Raw genomic sequence first — 20,689 nt, 5'->3', positions numbered from 1 at the left:
CCTTTTAACGTAATGTCATTGTGAGACGGTTAAATGCTAAATTATTAAAGCAAGAAATATTTTATGCAGTAAAATCAATTGATAATTGAATATAACATAATTATAAATACTATAATGAAAGACACAAGTCCCATCATACACACAAACATATTGGTATATCAACAAAATAGACATATTATTTATCAACAATTTTTGTTTGCATTTAAAAATGTATATTATGGTTTTCATCAAATAATAACTATTGATTTACTTCATCTACTGCTACAAACTGCTTTCTAATTTGGCACATATCCATTATCTTTTCTCACAATGACACTACCAGAGAACAATGTATAAAAAATAAACAATAGCAACAAAAAAAATTGTACTTTACAGTACCGCACTGAAATATTCTAGCAATTATTTTAACAACTACTTTTTATATGAATATTGGGTAAATTTATTAACAATAAATATCAGAATCACTCTTTTCAAATTACATAATTATTGTTGGATATTCATGTAAAAATAACTAGGCATCAAGTATGTTTAACTTCATATTAAAAAGTATGCAAAAATTTAGGTGAATGCCGCATAATTATTCAGATCATTTTAACATATACATATTAATTAGCGTACAATTGAATAACAGCGTCCTATAGACTCTTCGTTGTATTTTAACATTCATGGAATGATTTCACATCCATATAATGTTGCGTCAGTCAATATTCGATAACTAGTGTAAATAAAACAATATTAATATTAGCAAAATATACACATTTTGATGAAGGTGAACATTATAGTCCTTTATAATGAAAATTAAGTCTAAGGCATATTGATATTATCACTACTTATTTAAATGCATTATATTAAATCCGTGATTATTTCTCCCGGGATAAATTTTATGACTAGAATCAAAACTAGAGTGTTAACAATACAGTTGATAACATAATAAGTGACAAGAAAATTAATACATACCTCACTTATTAGTTCACAACTGTCACCAAAGTGTGCTTTGATACATTCAAATGATCTTCTGTATTACATAACACAACACTTCTCTCTGCCACTGGCCGATGGTTCTCCTCCTTCTTTTACTATCTTGTCCTTTTTCTTTTTGCCTTTACCATCAACTTGAAGCGACACATTTCTATTTTTCTCCATGTTTAGAAGTTCCTACAATAAAAAGGTCAAAATTTACTGTATTTGCTTAGTTTATTGATTTAATAGTACTGTTTTTACTGTGATATACTCCAATAAATATAAACATTTGAATCATATCAAAAAATGATAGATAGTTAACCATTTAATTAAGTTCATATAAATATTATGTCACATGTCGTACCTGGAACAACTGTGTAACATTGTGATTAGTTTTAGCAGATGTTTCCATGAATGACACACCCCATGTCTGAGCTTGTGCTTGGCCCTCTGCAGCTGAAACTTCTCTAATCTCTGGACTCTCGTCACATTTGTTGCCTGCCAACATAACTGGAATGTTTGGTAACTCGGTGCCTTTTATTTCTTTTATTGTCTGCCATATCGGCTTTAGTTCTTCTAGTGATTGTCGACTGCTTACTGAATATACTAAAATAAATGCATGGCCCTGAAAATTTTCAAATAAAATACAGTATGATATGGTATAAATTAAAATGTACATAAACATGTATTTAAAAAAAAGATTTATTTTATTTAGAACACTGATATAGCAAAAACATCTGCTATTTTAGGCATTGTGTCAAATAGAAAATTATAAGATATATTACCTTGCTAATAGATAATCTCTGCATGGCAGGAAATTGATGAGAACCTGTAGTGTCAGTTATTTGTAATGTACATATTGTTTTATTGCTGCTGATAACCTGTAAAAAAGAATTATGAATATATTTTTTTTTAAGTATTGTTTATGTCCATATAAAAGGATAAATGTGATTAATTGGAACAGAGCCAAGGTCTAGCAGGATATTTGGCAACTGTAACACAATCTCAAGACTGGCAATCATAAATTACACTATAACAAAGGATAACATATTACATGACTTTGATGGACACAGCATCCTATTATTGCATCACATTGAACAACACTATATTTGATTCAATAATTTGTTATGTTTTTCGAGATCTATTGAAGTAAAGAATAAGTATCATTAAGTAACAATAATTCTCGTTTCTTACTCAATCGTTTAAAAAAAACACATTTGATAAACCAAAATACAGCTTTAGCAAACTCAAAATGTATATTCTTAATGGATTATTTAAGGAAAAATCTTACCTGTCTGTAAGTGTCTTCTATTGTAGGTATGTAGGACTCCCTAAAGGTCCCTTTTACAAAACGTAGTACCAGGGAACTCTTTCCTACACCACCTGCACCAAAAACTACAACACGATAATCATTGCTTTGCTCCGGCATAACTAATTTTTGGAAAACCTTTTCGAAAAATCAATCCACAAGATTACAGAACTATACTATAATAACAAGGTTTTACAGCATTTTTGGAGTTTATTACAATTTTTGTTGTATAGAAGTTTGTTTTTATTGTTGCTATGCACGGCGATAAAACGTAATGATAAAATAAATGCACATTATTTGATTTCTTTAGGTTTACAACGCCCAACCAAACCAACACAAAACTATGACACACAGTGGCGAATCGGCGAATAGCAGAAACTGGTAGAAACCGAATATGAAACGAATCGAATACGATGCCGGGAACGATTTGTCAAACTCAAAAACTACTCAAAAGTTGCTTAAAGTTCTCAAAATACCTCTGCAAAACACCTAAAAACTCAGACTAAAAATTCTCAAATAAGAATTTATAGCACCTTTGTTATCCACTGTTAACAACTAACAACGGTCTAACAATTTAATTAATAATTTTCCAATACGAAATGCACTTATTTTGTTCAAGTTTTGTTAGTAAAATTGGGTTGAATTTGTAGTTGTCAAGCCGATAGATTGCATCTTTTTTTACTCTATAATATTTATTGTATCTGTGCTTATTTAAAGATCAAGGAAGGTTCATAAAATTACAAAATTACAAATGGCTTCCGTTTCCAAGTTTCGGCTGCCGTAATTTACTCTTGGCATGGTTTTTTGAATCGAGGTTCGTAACTCTTTAAATTTGCTTAATCCGTAGATCGAAACAAGACAGTTTTACATATTGTTCAAAATTAGCTTTTCGACTCGATCTGTACTCCAATTTCCTCTAAGAAACGTGCCGGTTATAATGTCTATTTTTTGCTATGTTTTTGCAATAATATATATTCCTTTTAGTTCCTTGTAATTTTACAGTCATCGTGCGGCAGTATTTCTAGCGTGATTGACTTCAAACAACTTAAAATATAAATGTTTTTGCATTGATTTCAGACCAATTAGTCGAGACGAACGTGTTCGATCGAATTGTTAGATATTGAATTTTTCCTACAATCATGGGCATACAAGACCTACAAACATTTTTAGAAAATGAAGGTGTAGGTGTCGATTTATTTAGAATCGCTAGAAATCATGCTGGTGGTTTTCGATTAGTTCTTGACGCAGAAGGATGCCTAGATCGTCTTTACGGAGGGTACTTTTCAGGTATGCTATTGGACTGTAATGTTGTGACATATCATGTATTTTTATTGCCGCGTATTTAAGTCATGTGAAAAATGAGAAAAAAAAACTTATTCTTTTAGATTGGGCTTGTGGGGGTCAGTGGGCAAGATGCGTGCAGTTTTTGACAACATTATCCCAAGCTCTTGCAGAACATCAGGTGGCTCTGTGTGTATGTTTTAATGGATCACATCCCACCCCACCAGCAGTACCGCAGCAATGGATCCAAACACAGAGCACATATAGGCAGAGGGTTAACTCTGTATGTATTTTTGTTATCTTAATTTTTTTAGAATTAGATATTAGATAACATTGCAGCACAGGTACCAAGTGGTTGTATAACACCACTGAATTACCTGTTGTTTAAGTACATTACAATATGTGATATAGTTCTGTCAATTTTTTATTTTAGCTATATATAAATTTTTGTTTTATTTACAAATTTAAAACAAAGAAATTGAAATATTTACCTTAGAATATGTTGCCATATTTACTTTTAGATAATTATTATTTGATTATTTAATATACCTATAATCCTAGTTATAGATTGTGAATATAAATGTTTGTTCAGGTATTGCGGCATATAGTCACAAAGGGAACACCTCCTCCTAAAGTTTGGTGGGTCCCCCCAACTGGGCTCCACTCATGCCTCAGGACTGCTCTACGATATCTTAATATACCTGTTGTGAGTTATCTTTACAATCAAATTTATGTTATATATATAAATATGTTTTCGACTTCCTATCTCTCTAAATTTGCTATGAAGCTAATGAGATTCTGCTAAATCTATTTAATTCTTTTTTTTTAAGTGATATCAAAAATATGTAAATTAACTGCACTGTTTTAATGTAGAATGTAGAAAATTACAAGTATGTATTTTAAATCTTATATTCATCTCTAGATGGTGTCTTCAGATGACCATTGTCAAGAGGTAGTTGGTCTATGCAGAGAGAAAACCTATGCCGGTCTTGTAGGTTGTTCTGGTGAATATTTAGTTTTTCAACCACCAAGATATTTTAGTTCATCCCAACTGAAGCTTACATATAGGGTATGTTTAACATTGTACTTACATATAAAAGCTAAAAGAAATACATGGTGTTATAATATTTTATCTATTTTTAGTCATCATTGGAAACAAAAGAGTATATGGTGCATGAATTGCCAAAGGTTTTAGATGTACCACAGGACAGATTGTGTCTTATGGCAGCTTTACTTGGAGGCACCATTTTATCTGAGCAGAGCCTTCAAGATTTTTATAAACGTTTGGGTATCTCCCAAAAGAAGGTATGGAGACAAGTTTGATTTTTTTTTAATACATGCTAGAATTTTTAAACAAAACAATTTGATACCTAATTGCAGTGTATAAACTATCCACTTCCTCATTTACTAATGCAATTTAGAATTTATAGTTTTAAGTCATATGTTGCATAAAAAAATTATCTTCATTGATATTAAAGTTCTATCTTTATCTACAGCAACAAGTTCCACCGGAAACACTTATCAAAGCCATTTGTCAGTTTGTTCGGGAATTACCTTCAGCGGATGTAGATGCTGCCTGCATTGAAATATTTGGTGATCTTAATGATCTCCGTGCTGCTAAACTGAAACAGGCCGTTCAGTATTATCTCAATGGAACTAAAGATGGTTTCTTAAAATATAGAACAGCTTCTGGTAAGCACAAATTATTGTTTACCAATTAAATATTAAGGTCTTCATTGTAGACTAGTTATGTAAGAATTTAAACTTATGAAACTTTATATGTATTATTGAATGTTAGCTTGTAAAAATCTGTGGTAATAATTATTGTTTATATTTGTAGGTCGTCGCCCTAAATCTAACAAAAAGAATAACAAGCCTGAGATGAGCCCTCCATCGACATCTGGTGACATGGACACAACTCGTCTGGCCACTGAGACATCGGAAAATGAGGTTTTTACTACTTATATGAGCGCATTATTGCTATGGTCATCCACGCCTTTTAATTCGTACAATCATTGGCATACATTGGCAAAGCATAGAATGCATGAACCATCAACTAAATTATTGAAATTATGTTTTAGCCGAGTGCACATTCTTTTAACATCTTTTTTCTTTTTTTTTTATTTATTTTGTAGATATCACATAAATGAATGTATATATTTTTCGAAAATTTTTATTGTAAATTTTTATTATACTCAAATATTTGTAAATATTCTTAGTTATATCATTATTTTTATATTCTTATTATGTGTTATTTATTAAAAAAAAAAGTACACTATAATTAACTTCATCTAGATTATTTTAGTATTTTATGTATATTTTTTGGTAATGCTTCTATCACTAGTTTTAAAATCAAAAATATTTATCCAAAATTCTTTAGTTTTGTGTTTACACTTTGATTTGCTTTGATTTTTTTTTTATTATTTATCAAAGCACTTAAATGGTTGAAACAACAGAACCTCGATAAATTACAGCAAAAAGGCTTGGAAGATTACAAACTGGCAACCGCGAATGCTTCAATAAATGCCGACTTTAGTATGGAGGAGAGCAATGATGTGAGCCATGGTATGGCTTCGATGACACTTGATGGTGATGGAACATCTAAACAACAGTCCGCTAAACCTGGCGACAGAAATGATCAGGCTGCGTCCAAGGAGGTGTGATTTTGTAACTTTACTTCCATTTATATTCTTTTTAAAATTATTGTGACATGGTATGCAATGTTTTATATAAATTGTAATTTACTAAATGACTATTTAGTGCATCTATCCATTGATTTTCCATTATATGATGAACCCTAAATATCTACAAATGCAGACATGTGTATGAGGTATTATTTCCTATAATGACCTGACCATATTTAGGCTACAGGTATGCTACGCGCCCGGACTGTAGAAAGAAAATTAAAATTTCATAAAAAATAATCTTTAAATTACATTTTTTAACAATATTAGTGCGTTTCGCGATAAATACAAAATATTTTTGTTACAGGTGGCAGTGTGCGGGAGTAAGATAGTCCAGAGTGATGACAACTGCCCCCCAGCACCGGCCGAGGTGCTGCGGACGTGTGCGGAGCGGCACACGCGGGGCCTGATGCACCCCCAGATGCTGTCCATACTGACACACCGACAGATCACCCTGCCCGTGCTCATGGAGGACGACAACCACCGCGAGATACCATCTATACATCATTTCTTTAGACCCATCCGCCAGAATGTTTATGCTATCCTATATAATATGCACCATCATCGCTTCATGGCGCAGAAAGCTAAAGGTAACTCTTGAATTTTATTTGTTACATCTGCACCAATGTATATTTTAATCCGACGCCAAAATCGGGCTGTTCTGCTGATTCATGTTTTTTTGAAGCATTGTGATGTGATATTGTAAAATAAGTGATCTAATATTTTATTGTGACAAAAAGTATTTTACCAAAAATCGGAAAAGTTTTGGCGACAAATGTGCAGTTAGTCTTTGTTGAAAATACTTCGGATTTGTAATAAAACGTTCTTTTTAATCTTTTGTTTGTATTGATAATAATAAATGATTGTTTTTGGTATTAGAGGAGGGATCAACAAGTGCCGGTAGCAACGAGAGGCCATGCCAGGTGCAGGTGTCGGAGTGGATCTACTCGCGCGTGAACCCCGGCAAGGCGGCCGAGCTGGTGCCCGGCGTCATCCTCGACTGGCCAGTGCCCACTGTGCAGAGGCTCTGGTTCGGGTGAGCTTTTAACAAATACAGTCGTTATATATTCTAAAATCATTGCATACTGTGGGTTTTAAAACTACTGAATCAGTTTTTAAAAAAAATCTTTTACTGTTTGTGTGTTTCACTATTCCTGGTTAACAGTTTTTCACGAGAAGGAAGTCGAGAGTAACTGCTAGTATGTTATATTTACTAGCTGGACCCATCATTGCTATGCCACAGTCAAAATATAAAACATGTTGATTTTAGATTTTAGATTTTATAGAACAAAAACCTTTTCTGGCGTTAAAAATATTAAAGTATAGAAATCTTTATGTCCACAGAACTGCTCAAGATGACAAATGTCGCCGCATGCGCGCGTTCCTGTCCTGCATGCGATCTGACACTCCGCTCATGTTAAACACATCCTATGTGCCACAACATTTACTGATATTAGCCACCGTCTTAAGGTAAGTTGTTTCTCATTTCCTAATACCATGACTATCTAAAATTTGAACTGTCACTAATTTGTCAAACATTTTTAGGTTCATCATGACATCCCAGATTCAAATTCTGCGCCGCCAGGAACTTGATGCATTCTTGGCAACAGCTTTTTCAAATGATCTCATGAACGCTCTACATTTGCAAGAAATGGCAGTGAGTTTTTTATCGTATCTCTAGAAATTGTCATCTTTTAATTAGACCAAAAAGATACTTAAGCATACATTGAGCAAATTTTTCTTTTATCCAGAAATATGGTTCTCAATTATTGCCCGTGTTTTTATTTATTTATAAACCTCTCAAATAATTAAATGCATTTTTAGGTAAACGGCATAAGTTCCCGCGGTGTGCAGCTGAGCGCGCTGGTAATGGCGGGCGCGGAGGCTGCGCTGCTGGCTAACGATGCGTGCGGCGCACCCGTGCCCTGGCTAGTTGCCGCGCCCTGGCTCTACTTCGACGGCAAGCTGCTGCAGCGCAATCTGCACCGCGCCGCGCACTGCAAGCACCTCGCTCAGCTCTGCGACAACCACCTCGACACCGTCGTCAAGGTATACACACGCCCGCATCACAGATAAACTCTTCGGTGAAGAATTGATAAATTAGTGTATCTATACTAATTTATCAATTCTTCACCGAAGAGTACAGTTTGATTGCCAGCCAACACTAGGAGTAACTCGTCAACTATGACAGCTTTTTTACTATTTAACTATATAAATCAGGTGGAGAGAATGCGCAAGGCGATACTGGAGGGTCTGGAGGTGGAGTTTGCGCTGCCTCCGCTGCCGCTGGTGGCGGGAGTAGTTGGCGGTGCGCTGGGCGGCTCCTTGGGCGGCCAGCTAGGCGGATGGGGGCGTGGTCGCGGCCGCGGTGCCGGAGCACGTCTCGAAATCGCCGGCGTCGTCGTCGGACAGTGGGGCGGCGGCAGCTACCCCTCGCGCACGCAGAGATACCCACAGGTTTTTATATTACTATACATTCGTAAATAATAAAGAATAAGAAAGAAAAAAGCCTATAATATGCCTGCGTGCATCGGCTACCATTCTGTCCAAGTCCCGTCAAAATCAGCCCAGGCTTTCCGAAATTTACCCGGAAATAACGCGTCTTGCGGAAAGACATACAAAAAGACGAAATTTAAAAATTTGTTTGTTCAATTAACTCTTCATATTTACATAATATATTAATATTTATAGATTTAATTTAAAAGTTTGAGCAACTTTTTATTGTGTATGTTGAAGTGTTTAATGTTGTTAATAAGTTTTGGTGTGGGTACATCAGCAGGTGAGCTACGTGGGGTACACGCCGCCGCCGCGCAACGCGTACGGCGGGCGCGGGTGGCGGGGCGCGCGCGGCGGGCGGGGCGGGCGCGGGACTCGCGGGGCGCGCGGCGCGGGGCGGGGCGCTCGACGCACTCGCCGCGAACACGACGAGCCCCTGCGCCCCGCCACCATCACTGTTAACGGGTAACAAATTTACATTTATTCATCGTATAATATGTAGCTTGTAGTACATGAAAAAACCCTATAAAGAAAATAAACAAGACAAAAAGCTGTTGTAACTAACAATATTTATTATTTAATGTAGGAAAACTGTGCGACCGGAAGACATCGGCACCCAGGGGGACGACGGCAGCCCGCACGAGGACAACGTCATTCCAGATGAAGCAGAAGGTTTATATTTGTTTAACGCACAAAAAATACTCATTTAATTGTACTAACCATTCACCTAACAATTATAATTATGCAGGATCTCAAGCTCAGAAATCAAAATCTGGTAAAAATATTAAAAAGAATGTAGGAAAAGGGAAAAAGAAGGGCACCGGCCAGAAGACTGATGTAGCTCAATCTCTCGAGGCCAATGGACCGCTTGACAAGAACAAGGTGACTGTCTAATGACTCCCGAACTCCTTGTCCTAGGCGCGACAGACGCGGCGCGGTCTAACGTTCATACATTATGTTGCTCACCAAATACATACAATTATTTGACAGTTTGTCGTCGCGTTTGTCGCCAAATAGGACAACGAGTTAATGTTAATGTACTCCTGTCATCGCAGCATGGTTATGCAGCTTCATTTAAGTAGAAATAAGAAAATTATTTAAATGTTTCAAAAGTTGATTAGGTTAAAGTTTTGTGTTAATGTGGGTTTTTAGATAATTGAAGCGCACCATGCTCTGATGAAAAGTGTACATCGAGAGCTGAGTTGCATAATTTCCATATTCCATTAAACATGGTCCATAATTAACTTACCGTTTCCATTTAGAATTGTATTTTGTAGTCAGTTAATTCAACAATCAAAGTAGTAATAATGTCGAATAACTATTGTACCATTCTGCTAGAATATCTCTGTACCTAGACATATAAACTGAAATCTTGAAATGTCAACGGAGCAAGAAATAGAATATTTTGTTATGTTACACACATATGATAAAACAATGAGGCACCAAATGACTCGGTATTAAGAGTAACATGAGAGAAACCACATGGGCAGTGCTGGACCACAATAATGGTGTGGCACATGACTAAGTGAAGTCATAAACATGTAAAAATGTCATATTGAGAGTCACAATTTACTTTGTAGGCGGTGGAAGTTTGCCATAACGCGGAGAAGGAGCATATGGGCCAGGGCGACGCGCCCGAACCTAACTAAAAACATTACCCTAACCCAAAGGTAACTTTATCTTGTTTTTGTTATTTTATTCTCTTCTCACTTTATTTTTTTTTGTTTTTAGTTACTTTAAACAGCTGCTCGTTCGCTTTTATTTTGTTAAAAAATGGTGAAGCATTTACATGCATCTACGTTTTTGATGCTAATGGTTATTTTTTTTTTCTTTATATTTTAAAAGACATTTTAACTGACAAACGTAACATTTACTAGCTGTAAACAACAATTTATAAGCGTGGTATACAACGCTAAGATAACATCGACATAAGTTTATATTAGCACGTAAATAAAGTTGCATAATAAATAAATTTGTTAGCAGAAAGTCAACATGATCTGTAAGTTGTAAGATTTTGTTGTTATCTGTAAAGTGACGTACGTGCCTCAACATCTAAAAAGACTTCCCGACATAGAGACTGATTTTATATTAATTGAATTGTCACATCAAGTGTTCAATTAAATATAATATTGAAGACGAGTGACATTGGAGTTGCAATATTATGCCTCAACCTATTACGACGGACGTCTTTGGACACTGTTTGCTCAGTGCATGTTTTCCAATAATAATATGGGATGTTATTATCCCCGGCAAGTAACAGTGTTCAAAGACAATACTCTACCTTTTGAAGGTAGGACAATATTTATCTTTTATAAGGATAGGACTTCAACATCCATTACTTGACAAGTGATAATTAGAAATTATATATTTAATGAAATAACACGTTAAGTCACGTTTAATTGAAAAGTGAGATGACTTAGTATATAATATGTTTAGTTTAGCATATGAAGTACTGAGTCGGCATTATTTATTTACACATAGTATATTTACAATTTACCAAATGCATTGTTTTATTCTAAGTTTGGTTTGGTCAATGAAATCCTTTTGTATCTCTGTGCTGGCATAGGGTAGGAGGAGCTGAGATAGGCGAGTGGTTCGTTTTGCCCTCGAGAATGTTATGTTGATCTCGATTTGATTGATTAAACCAATCCTGTTCAGACTTGTTTTTAGGAATTCTTGATGTATGTTTAGGCTTTATTGAAAGAGGACGAAGGTCTTGAAATTTGTTCTGTTTGTTGTCTGTACCACTACCACACAAAGCTGAAGGAAAGTGATTTAGCTTAGCTAAATTGTTTGTTATCGGAGATGTTATGTAGTTGTAATGTGCTGGCTCCGCTTTGTGTGGTAGTACTCGGTTCACTGAGATGTTTTTCATGATATATACCTGACTAAAGAATATTTTTGAAGTATTTTAGTAGGTATATGTTTGGAATGGAGTGTTATACCTTGTAAGTACGGTAGGAAGGCTGAAATTTTTGTATAGAAATTGCATTTATTGAATGACGGTTGGTGCTTTTGAAATTTAGTCTGTGGGACTGCCCTGAAACGAGTCTGAAACTCATAGATTTAAGTCTAACGATAGACCTTTAATGAAACTGAAGGAACATTCACATACTGTCATCTCCACATCCTATAGGGTATTATTTCGATAGTAAACTTAGATTTGTTAGTGATATATTTATACGCATTTTAGGAGACCCAGTGTTGTGAATGTTCTTCAATTTTTATGTATTTTTGTATATTTGTTATATTGTTATACTTAAATTTAGCTGGAATGACTAACATGAATATTGTGAGACGCAAGTCTCGGTCTGATACTCGATGGATGGTAAAGCTGTTGACACGATCAGCACACAATACAGTTACATTCCATTTCGAATACACGTTCTGCAAAAGTTCTCTAATGAGAAACTAAGCCCTCGGCAACTGCGAACCATGGAACTATGAAGACTTTACAATTTGAACGCTTTAACCCTGGCTGGTACATAGACGAAATATGTTGCCACAATAACATACTTGTTAATAACATATTTGTTGCCACAATATAAGATTTTGATAATTGAAACACGATTACAACTTATCGAGCAAACATACATTACGACCATCTTGTCGTTACAAGCACGGATTATAATACAGCTTGTCATTATACTTTTATATACACATCATAATAATCCCCATTACTAACATTTAAATGACCCCATAGTTTGTCTTTTTAAAAATATTACTCGTATATGAAAAGAAGGGGGACTGTGGTACTTTTAAGCTAATGTAAATGTATATGATCCGTGTTTGAAGATGATTGCCGAAGGATTTAAAGGTAACGCATCTGATCCGTCACTTGTCACCTCGGAGCTGTGGTGGCAGTGACGCGAGGCCGCGCTCGGCGGGCACTCTATTGCTAACTTAGCTAACTGTCGCATGAGACATTTATATAAACAATTATATAATATTGCTTGCTTATTAATAAACACAATATGTAGCGTCTAGAATTTTAACTTCAATATATTTTGATTTGTTTAAGAATTATGTGTAACAACAATTTAAACATGTTTAGAGGTTTTGGTAATATTACATGGGCGATAATATTGTATTAGTTGGCCGATGATTGAAAGGCATGGCGTGGACCGCACTCGTTTATATATGGGAATTAATTGAAATGCCTTTCATGACAATCGGTCGAATTTTGTGCTGCTTAATTTTAACTTTAACACATTTTAAAATGTTACGCATTAGTGGTGATTCCGAGAAGGATGTAGTTTTTATTTTTATTGTCTTAAACCCATTATTCGATATAGTTTTAGAGTATGCAACAGTATAATACCCTTTTTAATCCATTTTATAAACTTGTTTGCTGACGATGGTCACTGAATATTGTCAAAATAAAATATATTAGAATATTTCTCATGTAATACATAAACATTTTTCGTAATTGAAGTAGCAAACATGGAACTGTGGCTTTTTGAAAACACTTATAACTTAAGTACATGAAACCTGCAATGTGAAATTAAAGAAAAAAAAGTTCATTACTATTTTAGTTTATGAACACAAAAATATTGGATGAATTTAAATTGTAAAGAGTTGTATTTGTCTTCAAATAAACGTTCCATCATTTCAATTGACTTTTATTCAGTAAGATTGAGTCGCTTGTGTATTTCTGTGACTGAGGTTCCCTCTATGTTGGCGATGTGGCCAATGATGACTTGAGCTGCATCCTTTATGTTGTTGTATTCGTGTAGGAAACGCACATCGTGCGATTTAGAACTATCTTGGAGCAATTTATCAATCTTAGATTCCGTTTCAAGAAGATTCTTGTATTCAATCTGTTTATTTTTTGACATCTGAAATTAAGAGTAAAAATTTTAAGAATCTTCATCTATTAATTTCCCATCTTTGAAACAATATTTGTTGTAAGTCATGATGTAGAAATCATGCTGTACTTTATGTCTCATCTAAGATCAGATATAAAATAAAAACAGTCAATGTGCTTATGACACATCTTACTCTCGAATGACATGCTTAAATTTTTGGTGGGAAGTACTGTTTTTGAATACGAAATGAAATTTTAGCAACAAAGGACTTTCTTACAAACTTAGAAGTTTTTTGGAATCTTAAAAAGCCATTTTCTTTTTATTAAATTGCTTGGTTACATTTTTATAATATAGCCCACAGATGGAGTTAAAACAGAAATTATACAAACAGTCAGATTGAAGCATTACAGGTTATTTTCCGTGGTTCTAAATAAATAATTTGAACAGTACTCAGATCGCATTTAAAACCCTATTCATCATTCAACCCTAGCCTCTTGGCTATGTAACTTCTTAGTTACATAATTATTAGGTACATACACTAGATAAATTAAAACAAATTTCAGATCAAAATGTTTTATTAAAAGTTATCTATATCTACAGGTTCACTGACACCCATAGCACAGGCTAACATACTATTTATGTGTCTCCCCTCTTCTGCTTTAAATACAAATCCATTAGCCTTATCCACTAATTTTTTAACAGACATCAAACTATCTTCATTGAACATATTTACCAGTTGGAATGACACCAAACTGTAATCTTCAATTATAGATACCAAAGCAGCATTAAGTTTTTTATATTTTGCAGTAAATCTATCACCATCCAAACTGTCCAATAAATAATTTAAATCCAAAACATCAGTGTAGAAATCTATTCCAAATTCAAGTTTGTCAACATGTTTTTTCAATAAATCAACTTTTGTTAATAAATTAACATGGGGTAGAGCAATCTTTAACATGGCTGTAAGTGATAGCATCAATGCAGCTATGAATTTTCCAGCATCAGAACAATGATGTGAGTCAACAAGATGAACTACACATAATTGCAAGTTTGCTTTTTCAATCAACTTTGAAAAAATATTGCTTATCACATCATGATGACAGTACAGCTCCACTTGACCAGGTAAATCAAATATAAAATTTGTGCCATGTTCACCTTTTATCTGATCTAATAACCATTCAATGTTTTTTTCTAAGTACTGCAAACAATATAATAATGCTCCATTTGGACCAAGACTATAATGTTCCATAACTTCCTCAAGGACTATAAGTTGTCTGATGTCAATATCAGCTTTATAAGACATTGTGTCATTGGCAGGATCTAAATTGATAATAACAACTTTCCGTCCTAATTTCTTTAGCAAGTGTGCCATTTTGTCACAGTATGTTGTCTTTCCTGCTCCGGGGGGACCTATTACAAGTTGACCATATAACTTATTTACAGTTTTGAAAGTATTTCTTCTTGCTACTTCCATTGTTCTATTTCTCTTCTTTCTTTAAATCTAAAATGATATCTTTGCAAGCTTTTACAGTTTCAATGTCATAAGATTTTAGATTTATAAATATACAGAGTGGTTTTGTGATTTTGATGGCCTCAGCTAAGTATCTTGCGGCTACTTGTTGATCTTCCCCTGTGGCACCAAAAATAACTTTTGTTGTATAAACATCGTCTGTACCTAGAGGACTGTGGACTTGGTCTTTTTGTATCATTAGCATACTTCCTATTTTTTGATATTGAGATACAATAAGTAAAATTTTTTCAGCATATTCAGCCAAAACAATTTCTGTGGCAACATCATCAATATCTGCTGAGATAGATTTAAAAAATTGATGATCACCATCATTTTGTGTATGTTTAATGGTTAAATTTTTCATACTATTTAATAAATCCATTTTTCAGTTTAATCTAAAATAGACAAATTGTCGTTTTACATACTTATATGACTAATAGGTTGAATAACTACAACTTTATTTAATTATTAATGCATGCAACGCTACTGTTGCATGTGCAAATGCTGTCAAAAATGCGGTTCAAGTTGAACGTTTACTCGATCTAAGTGCGCAGTAAATATTTGAAACAATTTTTTTTGCAAATCCGTGTATTCGTCTTTTGTAGTTATTTTGTAATTGGGATAATACATCGAAGTTAAAAAAAATACTTTCTTACCTTTGATTGCCTTTCCTAATAGCAAAAATCTTATGCGAATACGATAAATAACGGTGTTTTAGTTTGAGGCAGTGACTTGCATGGAATAAAATAAAATTCAAGAAGGATCAATTTCCAAGCAGTGGCTTTACAAATAGGATAATAATATGGAGTAGAATAAATAAACCTCGCCTTGACAATTGACTATGACAATTCAATTTTTCATAAACAATTTCCAAATTTGTTTACTTGCCAGCACAAAAAATGGCAATGTCACATTCACACAATATAAAAAATGTATTTCAATTTGGGTTTTCCTTTATTTACTTTTTCTTTGTTCCACTCAGTTAACGCTCAGGTCAGCAATGTGGTAAATATTTGGGCGGCACATAGAGGACATTGTTATCAAATCAGAAGCAAAGAGTATATAAAATAAGAGACGGGACTCTTGACTAATTAGATACACAAACGGAGAATAAAAATTGACATTTTCAATGCTAGCAATATTACGAACAAATCTACGTTGCTACCAACCTAAAAAATCCATATGTTTCCTTTTTGACGTATGAAAGTATTATTTGAGGGAAAACAATTTGGAAAAATAAAACAATTTCGTTAATAGCAACTTTAATTTAATCTTCTGACTAAAGCGAACATATTTTAAGAACGCAACATAATGCTCACTGCTTTCGTAATAATACCATTATTGTTTAGTTCACCAACAAAATACCCCAACTTTGATAAATGCTTATTTGTTCCAGTTTGTTTATTTGATAGGTCATATTTTCTGATAGAACTGGAGTAGTAGTGTCACTCTCGTCGGGAGAAATAGAATAACACTGGAAAGAGATTAGCTCCTATCTGTTGGTAAAATATTTAGAAAATTGCTAACAAGACAATATGCATTGAAGCAAAACAAATCGTCATCATCAAGCTCACTATACGGACACACTATACTCCACAGAGAGCTCGGAGCCTACCCTCAGGAATGCGACTAGGTCTTATTCAACAACGCAGAGCCAGTGAGGGTTGGTTGACTTCACACATATCTTTGAATATCTATGCAGTTGTATGCAATTTGTAATTACAGCAAGTATGTCGGATGGATGTTATCAAGAAATTCGAAGAACGCATTACTATATAGCGGAGATCGTACCTGGATATGTAAATATGATCCGGTCAAGCGCCAACTGCACTGCCGACGCTCCAAATAGTCCCCTAATCCAAACTTTTCCTATCAAAACATTGCAAATGTACAAGTCATGTTAAATATTATGTAATGTAAAAATAGAATACAATATTTAAGTTTTACTTCTCAAATAAATTCAGGAAATTATCCAGAAGCTAAAGATTCCGCATATTAACTCTTTTGTTATTACTATTCTCCATAGATGTTTAACCTATAGATTCCTTAACGAGAAAAATAATGAGCTTAGGAGGCATCATTTTGGGGTAAAGTACCTGTGTTGAAATTTAAATTACTTGTAAGAAAATTGTATACAATTTCGGTTAATTTTTATTACTTAGTTCAAAAAAGTTTAAGATATATTATAAGTTGTGATATTTGTAAAATCCAAATTAAATAAATAAATTTTGTTTCATATTTTTCACTAAATGGTATATTTTTTATCTTTTGTACTTGATACTTAATTCCCTATATTTTAGTATATTTTTATTTTATATACACTGCATTTTCCAATTTTGAGAAAATCTTATTATGCTAGTGTATATTTTATATTAAAGTCTAATACATATTTCTAAAAATTGTTATATTATTAACATCAAACTAATATAAAACACTAAATCTATAGGTTACACATCTATATATCAATCTTCTTCTTCTTGAGGTGCCTCTCCGACTAGCGAAGGTTGGCGATCAGTTCTCCATATTTTCCTTTGTTTCTTGCGAGGCGAAAAAGTTGGACGGCACTCGCAACCCCTGTCCACTCTCGAATGTTGCGCAACCAGGACTTTTTTCTGCGACCAACACTCCTTTTACCGGGAACTTTTCCCATCAAGATGAGTTGAATCAGATTGTATCTGTCGTGCCTGAGCACGTGGCCGAGGTAAGATACTTTTCTCATCTTGACGGTCTGCAAAAGTTCCCGTTTGTGATTGACCCGTCGCAGAACCTCTCCGTTTGATACTTTGTGAGTCCAGCTTATGGCCAACATCCGCCGATAGGCCCACATCTCGAACGCTTCAATACGTTTCCTGCAGTCTTCTTTTATCGTCCAAGCCTCGCATCCGTAGAGGAGGATGGGCCAGATGTAACACTTCAGGAGTCGAATGCGCAAAGATATTTTAAGGCTGCGAGAGCAGAAAATTTTTCGCATTTTTTCAAATGCATTGCGTGCTATTTCGATACGGGTCTTAACTTCCTGATCGCTGTCCCAAGCTTCATTTAACCACGTACCCAAATATTTGTATTTGCGCACCCTCTCCAGTTTTTGGCCCGCCACATACATGCAAGCGTCAGTCACTTCTTTTCTAGATATAATCATGAGTTTTGTTTTCGCGACGTTCATTTTAAGCCCTGCTTTTTCGCTGCATTGATTTACCCGATCGACTATTTTTTGTAGATCTTGATGAGAGGATGCTATGAGAACTGTATCGTCAGCGTATCTCAGATTGTTAATGTTGCGTCCATTAATTTTAACTCCACAGTCCAAATCATGCAGTGCCTCTGACATAATTGCCTCCGATTACAAATTAAACAGCGTTGGTGATAAAATACAGCCCTGTCGGACACCTCTCTTAATATCAACATCTTCCGTTATTTCATTTTCGACGCGGACATTGGCTCGTTGATTCCAATACAGGTTTCGTATTATTCGGATATCCTTACCGTCTAGCCCAATGTCATATAAAAGTTCAATAAGGCGGTCATGCAGCACTTTGTCAAAAGCTTTTTCGTAATCGATGAAGCATAGAAAAACATCTTGTTGCATGTCTCTGCACTTCTGTACTAGAACCTGTATTGCAAAGAGGGCCTCTCTGGTACCCACGCCTGCTCGAAAACCAAACTGGCTATCTGCAAGTTGTTCGTCGCACTTGGTTCTTATCCGTTCATTAACAATACTGAGGAATAACTTTAGCACGTGGCTCATGAGACTTATTGTTCTGAAGTCCTCGCATTTCTTGGCGTTCGTTTTCTTTGGTAGAGTGACGAACGTTGACTTCAACGAATCTTGAGGCAGCTCACCGGAATCGTATACAGAATTCATAAAGTTAACGAGAACTTCGATGTTCTGTTCCTCGATTAACTTCAATATGTCAATATTGATATTGTCAGGTCCCGGCGATTTTCCATGTTTGGCTTTACGCAAAGTTTTCATTACCTCGTCTGGTAAAATAGAGTATCCCTCAGTGGTTACGTACGGCAATTCTTCACTACGGTCATTGTCAGAAAACAAAGATGCAATATATTGTTCCCAGCGATGTTTCTTCTTTGATATGTCTAGAATTGGGACTAGGTTTTCGTCCACCAATTGACTTGAGGGTAATTTCTGACCTGTGAGTGTTTTGATTTCTTTGTGTAAGTTAAATGCATCGTGCTTATTATACAGGTTTTCGAGACATTCGCATTTACGCCGGTACCAAGAATCACGAGCAAAACGAGCTTCTCTACGTACTATTTTGTGTAGTTCCTGATATTGTTTAGCGGTCGTATGTTTGTAAAGTCGTCGTTCTTCCATGAGTCTGTAGATTTTTTCTGTCATCCAAACTTGTTTAGGGACCCAGTCACGCTTTAAAAATACCTTATTAATATCTAGAACTTTAGATTTCAATGAGTTCCATGTTGTTTCCGGTGAATTACTTGCCCGTGATTGTGCCTCTACTGCCCATTTATTCATTTCCATCGCCACTTTGGCTTTGGTGTTTAAGTCTGCGAGTTTTGTTATGTCTGGTCTGTTATAATTGTCTTTCTTCTTAACTTTCTTAAGGGTGCATGATATTGTAGCGATGACTGAGTTGTGATCCGATCCAACGTCGGCGCCTGGGTACGTTTTTGTATTTTTGATGCAATTTTTAAAACAATTATTTATAGTTATGTAGTCAATCTGATTTCGAATTATTTGTTCTGAATTATGTCGAGGTGAAGTCCAGGTATATAGCCGTCGGGGGGCAATTGAAAAAAGGTGTTCATTATGACAAAGTCGTTTTCTTGGCAAAATTGAACGAAAGTATCACCTCTTTCATTCCTTGTACCCAATCCAAATTTTCCTGTAACACCTAGTACCTCCATATTTCCTTCTTTGGCGTTCATATCGCCTATCACTAAGTTAATATAAGTGCTTTTTTGTCAATCCGAGTAGGTGTTCGACTTCACTGTAGAAACCTTGTATGTCTTGATCCGTCCCATCAATAGTTGGTGCATATACCGGGATAACGTTTATATTTCTGGGTTTCGCCTGTATTTGAAGCATCATGGTACGGTTTGAATTAGGTAGGAAGCTATAAGTGTAGTTTAATCTTTTTGTGTTTATGATTACTCCTACTCCATATTTATTGGAGATGTCATTGGAGCCAGAGTAATACATGACGTGATCCCCATCTATCTGATGTTTACCGCTTCCAATCCATCTCACGTCACTTATACCTAGTATGTCAATTTTCAGACGTTTCATTTCTTTGCATACGTTATGAGCTTTTTCTGGACTTTTCAAACTTCTGACATTCCATGTCCCTAACTTTATTGTTTTTTCGGTTGTGCGCCTGGGGATTCTTCGCACCCCTGTCCCATTTAAGGGACGCCAGGAACTCGGGGCCATTTCTTTCTTTGACTTTTCCATGGTGAACTGATGACTAGGGAATAAATTATGCAGTGGTTTCCCGTTGCCTTCTGCATTAGACTTTTAAGAAGTTATTTAGACTTCAAGGCCGCTATAGCCTCTGCCGAATGGTTGCCCAGTCGGGTGTATGGTTATACCGCCATTTCTCGGTCGCCAGAGCCTCGTCTGTTGTCTGGCAGGGGCACCGCGGCGGTCAGATGTGGTAGACCA

At 35.2% G+C, this 20,689-nt stretch overlaps 4 protein-coding genes across 5 annotated transcripts; 1 reads left to right on the top strand and 3 right to left on the bottom strand.

The window, feature by feature from the left end:
* Positions 1-71: 71 nt before the first annotated feature.
* LOC106125555 (GTP-binding protein Di-Ras2) lies at positions 72-2,631 on the bottom strand. Its single transcript, XM_013322804.1, has 4 exons — positions 2,252-2,631; positions 1,746-1,841; positions 1,325-1,585; positions 72-1,155 (listed from the first exon to the last, which is right to left on the bottom strand). The coding sequence occupies exons 1-4, from the start codon at positions 2,387-2,389 to the stop codon at positions 1,021-1,023; spliced, it is 630 nt and encodes a 209-aa protein (XP_013178258.1). The 5' UTR covers positions 2,390-2,631; the 3' UTR covers positions 72-1,020.
* A 343-nt stretch (positions 2,632-2,974) lies between these two features.
* On the top strand, positions 2,975-9,199 carry LOC106125020 (constitutive coactivator of PPAR-gamma-like protein 1). The gene is made up of 16 exons (XM_013322108.1): positions 2,975-3,083; positions 3,347-3,556; positions 3,655-3,833; positions 4,143-4,256; positions 4,473-4,619; positions 4,694-4,855; positions 5,047-5,242; positions 5,391-5,500; positions 6,025-6,207; positions 6,542-6,824; positions 7,114-7,270; positions 7,579-7,704; positions 7,780-7,891; positions 8,059-8,283; positions 8,455-8,691; positions 9,011-9,199. Exons 2-16 carry the CDS (start codon positions 3,409-3,411, stop codon positions 9,197-9,199), a joined length of 2,568 nt encoding a protein of 855 aa, XP_013177562.1. The 5' UTR covers positions 2,975-3,083; positions 3,347-3,408.
* A 4,900-nt stretch (positions 9,200-14,099) lies between these two features.
* Positions 14,100-15,970, bottom strand: LOC106125306 (GPN-loop GTPase 2). 2 transcript variants are annotated; one of them, XM_013322452.1, is made up of 2 exons: positions 15,705-15,970; positions 14,100-15,443 (listed from the first exon to the last, which is right to left on the bottom strand). In XM_013322452.1, exon 2 carries the CDS (start codon positions 15,010-15,012, stop codon positions 14,116-14,118), a length of 897 nt encoding a protein of 298 aa, XP_013177906.1. In that variant the 5' UTR covers positions 15,013-15,443; positions 15,705-15,970; the 3' UTR covers positions 14,100-14,115. The 2 variants fall into 2 exon arrangements, with proteins under 2 accessions (XP_013177906.1, XP_013177907.1); XM_013322453.1 differs by having other exon boundaries at positions 14,100-15,168.
* Positions 15,017-19,953, bottom strand: LOC106125019 (RNA-directed DNA polymerase from mobile element jockey-like). Its single transcript, XM_013322107.1, has 4 exons — positions 19,878-19,953; positions 18,532-19,683; positions 17,683-18,369; positions 15,017-15,345 (listed from the first exon to the last, which is right to left on the bottom strand). The coding sequence occupies exons 1-4, from the start codon at positions 19,951-19,953 to the stop codon at positions 15,017-15,019; spliced, it is 2,244 nt and encodes a 747-aa protein (XP_013177561.1).
* Positions 19,954-20,689: the final 736 nt, after the last annotated feature.

Source organism: Papilio xuthus, unplaced genomic scaffold (assembly GCF_000836235.2).
Source record: "Papilio xuthus unplaced genomic scaffold, Pxut_1.1 DF825928.1, whole genome shotgun sequence".
NCBI classification, from domain to species: Eukaryota; Metazoa; Arthropoda; class Insecta; order Lepidoptera; family Papilionidae; genus Papilio; species Papilio xuthus.
The sequence above is the reverse complement of the archived record's forward strand: the minus strand, read 5'-3'. Positions and strand labels throughout refer to the sequence as shown.

Bases quoted from the DNA above. Each gene is read 5' to 3' on its own strand.
- LOC106125555 (XM_013322804.1), bottom strand. From the start codon at position 2,389: ATGCCGGAGCAAAGCAATGATTATCGTGTTGTAGTTTTTGGTGCAGGT. The intron at 1,586-1,745 runs GTAATATATCTT...GAAAATTTTCAG, and splicing joins AGAGATTATCTATTAGCAAG to GGCCATGCATTTATTTTAGT. The intron at 1,156-1,324 runs GTACGACATGTG...TTTTTATTGTAG, and splicing joins ATGTTACACAGTTGTTCCAG to GAACTTCTAAACATGGAGAA.
- LOC106125020 (XM_013322108.1), top strand. From the start codon at position 3,409: ATGGGCATACAAGACCTACAAACATTTTTAGAAAATGAAGGTGTAGGT. The intron at 4,856-5,046 runs GTATGGAGACAA...CTTTATCTACAG, and splicing joins TGGGTATCTCCCAAAAGAAG to CAACAAGTTCCACCGGAAAC. The intron at 6,825-7,113 runs GTAACTCTTGAA...TTTTGGTATTAG, and splicing joins CATGGCGCAGAAAGCTAAAG to AGGAGGGATCAACAAGTGCC.
- LOC106125306 (XM_013322452.1), bottom strand. From the start codon at position 15,012: ATGGAAGTAGCAAGAAGAAATACTTTCAAAACTGTAAATAAGTTATAT.
- LOC106125019 (XM_013322107.1), bottom strand. From the start codon at position 19,953: ATGAACGCCAAAGAAGGAAATATGGAGGTACTAGGTGTTACAGGAAAA. The intron at 19,684-19,877 runs GTGATACTTTCG...AAACGTACCCAG, and splicing joins GGGTACAAGGAATGAAAGAG to GCGCCGACGTTGGATCGGAT. The intron at 15,346-17,682 runs GTAAAAGGAGTG...AATCTATCTCAG, and splicing joins CTTGATGGGAAAAGTTCCCG to CAGATATTGATGATGTTGCC.